At 58.5% G+C, this 8,284-nt stretch overlaps 1 protein-coding gene across 1 annotated transcript in view; it reads right to left on the minus strand.

Annotated features, from left to right (window-relative positions):
- PDE6B (phosphodiesterase 6B) overlaps positions 1-6,674 on the minus strand; it is a 29,031-nt gene extending 22,357 nt beyond the window's left edge. Inside the window, exons 1-3 of the mRNA XM_007114147.2 lie at positions 6,176-6,674; positions 3,270-3,422; positions 2,887-2,976 (exon numbers count right to left, since the gene is read on the minus strand). Of these exons, the coding sequence (XP_007114209.1) occupies positions 2,887-2,976; positions 3,270-3,422; positions 6,176-6,643 (711 nt within the window). The 5' untranslated portion in view covers positions 6,644-6,674. The remainder of the gene's footprint in view (positions 1-2,886; positions 2,977-3,269; positions 3,423-6,175) is intronic.
- Between the last annotated feature and the right edge of the window lie 1,610 nt (positions 6,675-8,284).

The raw sequence follows: 8,284 nt of genomic DNA on the forward strand, positions 1-8,284 counted from the left end.
GTTTTTCAGACTCATGGACATAGAGAACAGACTTGTGGTTGCCAAGGGGGAGGGGTTGGGGAGGGATGGAGTGGGAGGTCAGGGTTAGCAGATGTAAGCTATTATATAGAGAATGGGTAAACAATAAGGTCCTACTGTACAGCACAGGGAACTATATTCAATATCCTGTGATAACCTATAATGGAAAAGAATATTAAAGAAGCATGTATGCATATGTATAACTGAATCACTTTGCTGTACAGCAGAAATTAACACAACATTGTAAATCAACAACTACACTCGATTTTAAAAAAAGAGAATGTAAAACTTCTGTTTTTCCAAATACACTGGTAAGAGAATGAAAAGTCAAGCTATACTTTTGGAGAAAATATTTGCAAGATACATATCTGATAAAGAACTTAAACCCCAGTTTTACAAAAAAACTCTTAAAACTAAACAGTAAGAAAACAGACAACATAATTTTAAATTGGGCAAAAGATCTGAACAGACACCTCACCAAAGAGTAGGATATACAGTTGACAAATGAGTATATGAAAAGATCCTCAACATCATTTGTCATTAGAGAGCTGTAATTTAAAACAATAATACGAAACACCTATTAGAATGACTAAAATCTAAATAACTGACAATACCAAAAGCTGACAAGGATGCAGAGTGACAGGAATTTTCATTCATTGTTGATGGGAATGTAAAATGGTACAGCCACTTCTGCACAGTTTCTCACAGAGTTAAACACAATTATACCATATTATCCAGCAATCACACACCTTGGTATTAACTCAACCGAATTGAAAACTTGTACCCACACAAAAACCTGTCTACAAATGTTTATAGCAGTTTTATTCATAATTGCCCCAAGCTGGAAGCAATCAAGATGTCCTTCCATGGGTGAATGGATAAATAAATTGTAATACATCCAGACATTGGAATACTACTCAGCAATAAAAAGAAATGGGCTGGGAGGAGATATGGGGATGTATGTATATGTATAGCTGATTCACTTTGTTATAAAGCAGAAACTAACACACCATTGTAAAGCAATTATACTCCAATAAAGATGTTAAAAAAAAAAAAGAAATGGGCTACTAAGCCATGAAAAGACACGGAGGAACCCTAAATGCATATTACTAAGTGAAAAAGAGCCAGTCCTAAAAGGTTCCATACCATATGATTCCAAGTATATGACACTCTACAAAAGGCAAAACTATGGAGACAGTGAAAATATCAGTAGTTGTCAGGGCTTTGGTGGAGGTGGGGGTCTTTAGGGTGGTGAAATGATTCTTTATGACACTGTAATGGTGGGTACCTGTCATGGTGCATTTGTCAAGACCTAAAGAAATTTACAGCACAAAGAACGAACCATAATGTTGGCAAATTTAAAAATCATTTGGTAGGTTGGGGGATTCCAGGAAAGAATGCAGACTGTGACAAGAGAATGCAAGAGACTTCCTCATGGAAGGGGATGGGGAAAAGGTGCTGACTTCAGCGTTTTTGGAAACGCATGGCGTCTGCAAAAGTAAAGGCAAAGGAACTGCACACATCTCTGTGCTCCAGTGATGAACTTGTTTCTCATGGGTCACAGTCACAGGTACCCTGCTGTACACGTGCAAGGGGGCTGGACAGTGACGTAAGTGGACAGCAGAGGACGGGCGCCAGGGGTCTCCGTGTAGCGTGGAGGGGGCAGAGGCCAGAACGATTCGTGTGGGGATGGTTGGGGTTGGTGACATCAGCAAGAACTCAGGCTTAACTTAATATAGATGCAGATGGTTACACGTAGAAGTATTTACAGACGTGCACATGCATGGGCTTGTAGACACACACCTGTCTCCTCGCTCCGTCAGCTGAGAGGGCCTAGAAGCTATGACACGCCAAGCCAAGATCACACCTGGTGCCCAGGTCGTTGTTTCTAAGACTGTCCCTAGCAAAAAGAACCAGTACTCCTTGAGGAATGGCTAATCCCAGGACTGGGCCGGAAAATACAAATGAGACTGAAGCATTTGGTAGTGCCAGAGAATAAGGATGTGCAGAACCCCCAAACCAAAAAAATCCACCCACCAAACAAACAAACAAATGGGGTCGATGGACATGTCAGAGGGCACAGGAGCTGCTGAGAAAACGAGCTGAGCAAAGAAATCAGTCAGGTCGTGCCGGAGACACCCGTGAGCCCAGACTGATAGACAAATGACGGCAGAGGAAAGAAGCGGGCCTACTAAACGCCCGCGCCACCCCGTGCCCACGGCGTGGGGCCCAGAGCCCACGTGGCGGCCTTTCTCCACGCACTCCGGAGCCCTCGGGAGCCCTGAGGCCCTGCTCTCTGCCCCACACTGCGCTGGCCGCAGGCCCCCAGCTCCTCCGCGGCCTCAGGCCCGGCCCAGGGCCCCCTCTCACGGCCTCCCCTCCCACCGTGTCCGCCCCAACCGCCTTCCGCACGGGTGCCCCGGGGCCCCCAGGCCTCCTCGCTCAGTGGGGAGCAGACTCCAGTCCCGGAAGCCATTGCCCTCCTGTGTGGCCGGAGGCAGAGCCCGCCCGAGGCCCGGCCGCGGGGTGGCGGGCCCCTCCGCTCCTGCTCTACGTCGTAATCCGCCCCGGCTCCTTCCACAGAGGGTTTGAGGCAGCTTCTAAGGGGGAATGCTGACGCCCGTGTGTGCAGGTGGTCACAGCCCTGGGGCCTGAGGGCGAGGCACCCGCCTCCCTGCCCTCAGCTCGGCATGCCCACAGCTCCGCGCCCACAGCCACCAGAGCCCGGCCCTCTCCCTCGGCTGCCCAGGGGCCCACAGAACCAGTGCCTCTGCCCAGGGAGACCAGGCTGGGGGGGCCTGGACACACTCAGGCAGCCCGGACGGCCTGGGGCGCGGGGGTGCCCTGGCTGGCAGCGCGTGCGGGTACCTGGCCTCGGCGTGTCTCGCAGTTGTGCAGGTAGCTCAAGTGGTAGATCTTCAGGTTTAACGTCCCGAAGTTCAGATACTTCAGGAAAACCTGAAACAGGAGTTGTGACAACAGCAGGTAAAAAGCCTGGTTTTCAGGTGTGTGGCCAGGTGTGCGTTTGTGGAGGAGACACCCAGCTGCCTGGAGGAGGGCCGCGCACGCAGCACGGACCTTGGCCCGCGGGCCGTGGACCTGCACACACAGATGTGTAGATGAGCCTCGGAGCCAAGCCGAGGAGAGGCGCCTACGCAGACGTCACCGCCAGCCACGGCCCTCCAGGCACAGGACTGTGAAGACCCGGGGACAGACGGGAGTGCGCGTCCAGAGGGCCCCCCGACACTCACGTCTTCATCTTCACTCGTGAAACACGGGCCGTCCAGCTTGTTCACGGCCATGATCACAGCCACCACGTCTTTGCCGTTCATGATGGGCGTGGCCAGGATGTTCCTCGTCACGTGGCCGGTCAGCTCATCAGCAAAGGGACTGAAGTGGGGACACTGCGCGGCAAGAGGAGAGAGGCAGAGGCCGTCGTTCTGCGGACCTGGAGTCTTGGTCTCCCTGGTCCCTGGCGGTCAGGGCTAAGCTGCCCAGGCCAGTGCTGAGACCCAGCTGGCCGTGCCCCGGGTATCAGGAGCCTGGGAAGCACACGAGGACACGGCCAATGGCCTGTCCTCGGGGCTCCAGCCTGGCTCAGTCTCTATCACCCCATCTCAGCGCGGGCGACCCCCAGCTCTCGGTCCACGGGCTCTGCTGGGCTGCGGGCAGACCTAGCTCCTCCCACATCTGCTGCCATCTGGCCGACTGGCCTTCTAGATGCCTCCTGAGTCTGTCTAGTCCACCTGTCCCCAAGCCCCTGCTAGTGCAGGCTGCCGTCTCCTGCTGCCCTCAGCCACCTTGGGCCACCTCCCATACCCAGGACCTATCTGTCAGGCCCCGGGGGGCGTCTCCTGGGCCCACGCTCCAGCGGGCTTCTTGCCCCCACGACGAGACCTTTGCCCAACTCTGGCCCCCAGGGAAGTTTCCCCCAGCCTTGGAGTTGTTCTCTGGGGCCTCTCCCTGGTCAGGGGCCAGTTGAAGGTCTCTCAGGTCTGTCTCCACAGGGAACAGCTCATCTGAGCTTTGTCCTGGCCCAGCTGGTTGAGTGTCACCAGCCTCAGGCCCACGGCCCCCGAATCTCACTGCCAGAAACACCTGCCCGCCCCTGTCCCCGGTCCGGGGACTGGCATCCACCCCCCGCCCCACAGAGAGGACCTGGGCCTTGGTGCTTCCCTGCCCCTCCGACCCAACCCACTTCTTTAAAGTGCCCCCAACTCTCTGCTTCCACTGCCCAGACCCAGTCATTGGTCACCACAGCATCCCCGGGCCCCCCCCACCTCCTGGCCCAACTGTGCTCGGCACAGCTTGCTCAGTCCTGCCCCCTCCTCCCTCATCTGAGCCATCCCGGCTCCTGGGAACTTCCTCCCACAGCCAGCCGCCCACCTCGACAGGGTCTAGATGACTCGGCGACATGCTGGACCCCCATGACGCGGTTTCAGAGAGTACTGCCGAGCCAGGCGCCCCTGATGAGCCTTCTGGGACCTCCTGCCCGGCCGCCTCCCCATGAGCCCTGGGGTCTCAGGGGCCACAGAGGGGTGGCGGGGTGACATCACAGCCCTGCGGCAACCCCTCTGGCCACCGCTGTCCACACCCCCCCGCCACGGTGGGACACAGGATCTGCCTCAGTTTCCCCTCCATAAAGTGACATCTGGGCTTCATGATACACTTATTGGAGACTCGACTTTTTGCTGATTTTGACTCTGGTCTCTGTTCCACTGCAGCTATGACAAACAAGAGCCAGCGTAGCCCTGAGGCTTAAGGCCAATGCCATGCCCCTGCCCCATGAAGGAGGCGTCTAGCTGTGCTGGGCAGTTGGGGAAACATCAGAGGGGGCTGTCCGGGTGAAGGCTGGAAGAGAAGCTGAGCCCCAGGGAGAGACAGCCCCGCCCCTGGGCGGGCACAGGCAGTTTGAACCAGACCCTCAGAGGCACCAACGGCACAGGTGGGGGCGCAGCTGGAGGCTCACAGAAGGGAAGGGGCAAGATGTAGCGGGGGAGAGGCGGGGAGGGAGGGAGAAACGGGAGGGAGGGGGGAGCAGGGGAAGCGCTCATTGTAGCCCCCATTCCTGCCGAACTTTTTTTTCCTGGTAGTTTATGCTCCTGATATCCCAGTTCACGGGTGACCCATTTCCTAAAAAGGAAGTGTAGATGAAGCTAATCTGGGAGATTACTATATTCAGGTCGCTGGACCGAGGCCTGTTTGAGCAGATAAGTTTAAGAGGATTGCAGCCAAGGAGCCAGGGGTCTGGGGGTCCGTCCACAAGACCGTTTGTCTCCAGGGACGAGGGGACATTGGCTGCTTTGCGGAGGCCTGTCCCGCTGGGTAACGCCCTCTGGACTCCGTCACAGAAAGTGGAGGGGTGAGCCAGCCCAGGCTTCTGCTTCCTGCCCCCAGGCCGTAGCAGCGCCCTCTCCGAGGTGGGGCGGAGGGGACGGGAGAAGGCGGTGGCTCTCCCTGCGCCCCCTCGGGGCCCTGTCCCTCACACGTGTCCAACAGGCGTGGTCCCCCCAGTCCCAGCCCCCTTCTCCCCTGGGGCATCTGTCCTCCTGGCGCCCCGCCCCAGCCCCAGAAGTGTCATTGGCCTCCCCGTCCCTCCCGTCCAACCAGAACGGGTCCTCCCAGACTTCTCCGCCCCAGTCACTTACTGCGTCCACCCCTCCTGCCCCCTCCTGGACCAGCTGCTTCTTCTTCTTTTTCTTTTTTTTGGCTGTGATGCTTTCAGATCTCAGTTCCAGGATTGAACTAGGCCGCGGCAGTGAAACCGCCGAGTCCTAACCATTGGACTACCGGGGAACCTGGACCAGCTTCTCCTGAACCCCCAAACTTGCTCGCTCCAGTGAGCAGTATGGTTAGGGCTCTGGGGTCCACTGGCCCCTCCATTCTGGGCCTCTGTGCCAGCCCCTGCTCAGACCCTGTCCTCCCCAAACCCCCATCCAGGGAATCATAGGTCAAGGGGGCAGCAGGGCCCGCCCAGGCTGCCCTCCCAGCCACCCCAGGGCGTCCTTCCTCCCCGCGAGCTCTGGCCTGGACCTGTTCCACTTGCCTCTCTGGCCGCCTTCCTAAAAGCCGAGGGCCCCCTCACAGCCAGTGGGCTGACCCGTCCTTCGGGGACTGTGGGAACCCTTCGCCAACTCCCACGAGGCCCAGGACCCACCTCCGTCACATCCTTGACATTCACCATCTTCTTGGTCTGAGCCACGTGGCCCACGACCCCAATGTCCAGCGGGAAGACGATCTCGGAGTCAGGAGGCACCAGGCAGTCCTCCAGGACACTGCCGGGCTGCACGCTGAAGAGGCGGGTGGCGAGCTCGGCCATGCCGTTGCGCTGGCGGTACATGAAGAGGCTGCAGCGGTCGGCATGCAGGATGGAGCAGAGACGCCGCAGGATCTTGAAGACCACCAGCTCCATGTTCACGCTCTCCTGCATGTCCTGCACCAGCTCGAACAGCGCCGTGCTCTCCTCCACCTGGCACAGCTCTTGGAAACTGGTGCAGCCCGCCGGGCACCCATCCTCGCAGGCGCTGGCCACATCCTCAGGGCTCAGCTTCTTTCCAAAGTACTGGTCCGCAAAGCCGGGGTTCTGGTCCAGGAACGCCTGCACCTGCCCCTCGCTGAGGCTCATGGTGTCCGGCTGCCCGTCTGAGAGAAGCGCCAGCCCCCAGGGCGCAAGGCCCTCCCGCAAACACTGTCATCAGCAAAGCCTTTCTTAGTGACGATTACCATACCAGCTGACTCGCCCACGCCTGCCCTCCCTCCCCTTAGGTCCCCGACTGCCTGCTTCCTTCCTGGGAAAATCAGACACCCTGGAATGGGGGCTGCAGCGTAACAGCTCAGGGCCTTCTGCCTGAGGCAGGGGTCCTGGGCGCTGGGATAGGCCCTCACACCCAACCCCTGGACAGGGGTAACCCCTGCACTGCCATGACCCCTCTGCCTGAGCGGCCGCCCGAGGACTCAGGATGGTCCGACAGGGAGCTCCAAGTCTCTTGGGCCCCCAGACCCGGGCTGAGGTGTGGTGGGGTGGCAGGGCACCAGCTCTGCCTCGGGGAGGTGGAGGGAGCCCCCCACCGACAGGGCTGCCCACGCCCACGGAGGGAAGTGGGGAGAAGGGAGGAAGATGTGGAGGTGGGACCATAAGGGGGGCCTGCACAGACTTTCCCTTCTCTTCCGTGGTGAGCAGGTGGCTCTTGTGTGTTAAGAGCCAGCAGCCTTAGTTAGAAATGGTCTTGGCAAATGCCCACCACGCATCTCCCTTCTCGGCCTAATTCCTACTCATTGGGACCCTTATTCACGCTGCTGGACCCTCTCCTCGCATAGAGCCCACAGCTGCACTGCCGGCACTGCCATATTTTACCGACGGGATCATTCCTGAGCGTCCGTGCCTCACTCAGGGATCCATGGGCCCAGCCGGCAGCAAGCTCCTCCCGCTGAGGGCACGGCCGTCCTCCCCCGAGTCAGACAGTTATTAGCCTCCCTGTGAGCCAGGATGCGATAAGAAAGGTGGGGGGTTACAACTGGAGGACTCATCCCCGGTCAGTCTGACTCTCCGGTTGCAGGAGTGCCCTTCACGTCGCACAAGAAACCATGTGCAGGTGTGTGTGCATACGTGAGTGGGTGTGCTTACATGTGCGTGGGTGCTGGGTGCGCACGAGGGTGTGTGCGTGCGTGAGTGCACGTGTGCCCGGGGACTGCGGGACGGCTGCACGTGGGAGCTCTGCCCCCGGTGTGACGCATCACACCGCGATGCGTGTGTGGCCAGCCGAGCACATCACTCACGAGGGTTGGGTGGGTGCCTGGCGTTCTGGGCTCACCTCCCGCAGCAGCCGGAGGGACGCTGACCACCGCGTGCCGAGACGGAAGCGGAGCAGCTCAGCTGGAGCCAGGAGTCACCGAGTACCGGGAGGGAAAGGGCCCAAGTGGCTTTGTCTTTCTCATGCTGCCCGTGTCTGGATTGTTACCATGCCCTGAACCGGGAGGCACGGTTTGTGTGCGCTGAGCTGGTAGGAACGTGCACGCGCGCGTTTGCGTGTGGGGCCTGCGCCCCTCGTGCTTGCACGAGTCCGTTCCAGGGAGCCTTCCGCGTGGGTCCCGGGCGGGCTCCCTGCAGCTGCACCGGCCCCAGTGGGCCCAGCGGGCCAAGCGCGGGCACTGGCCTCGGGCCGTGACGTTCCTGCCTCCGCTGAGTCACCAGCAGATTCTTTTCACGGATCAGCTCTGAGGTCCCCCACTTCCCTGCAAATAGTGAGTGTGACTGGGGCCGAGGGAC

Source organism: Physeter macrocephalus, chromosome 7 (assembly GCF_002837175.3).
Source record: "Physeter macrocephalus isolate SW-GA chromosome 7, ASM283717v5, whole genome shotgun sequence".
NCBI lineage: Eukaryota > Metazoa > Chordata > Mammalia > Artiodactyla > Physeteridae > Physeter > Physeter macrocephalus.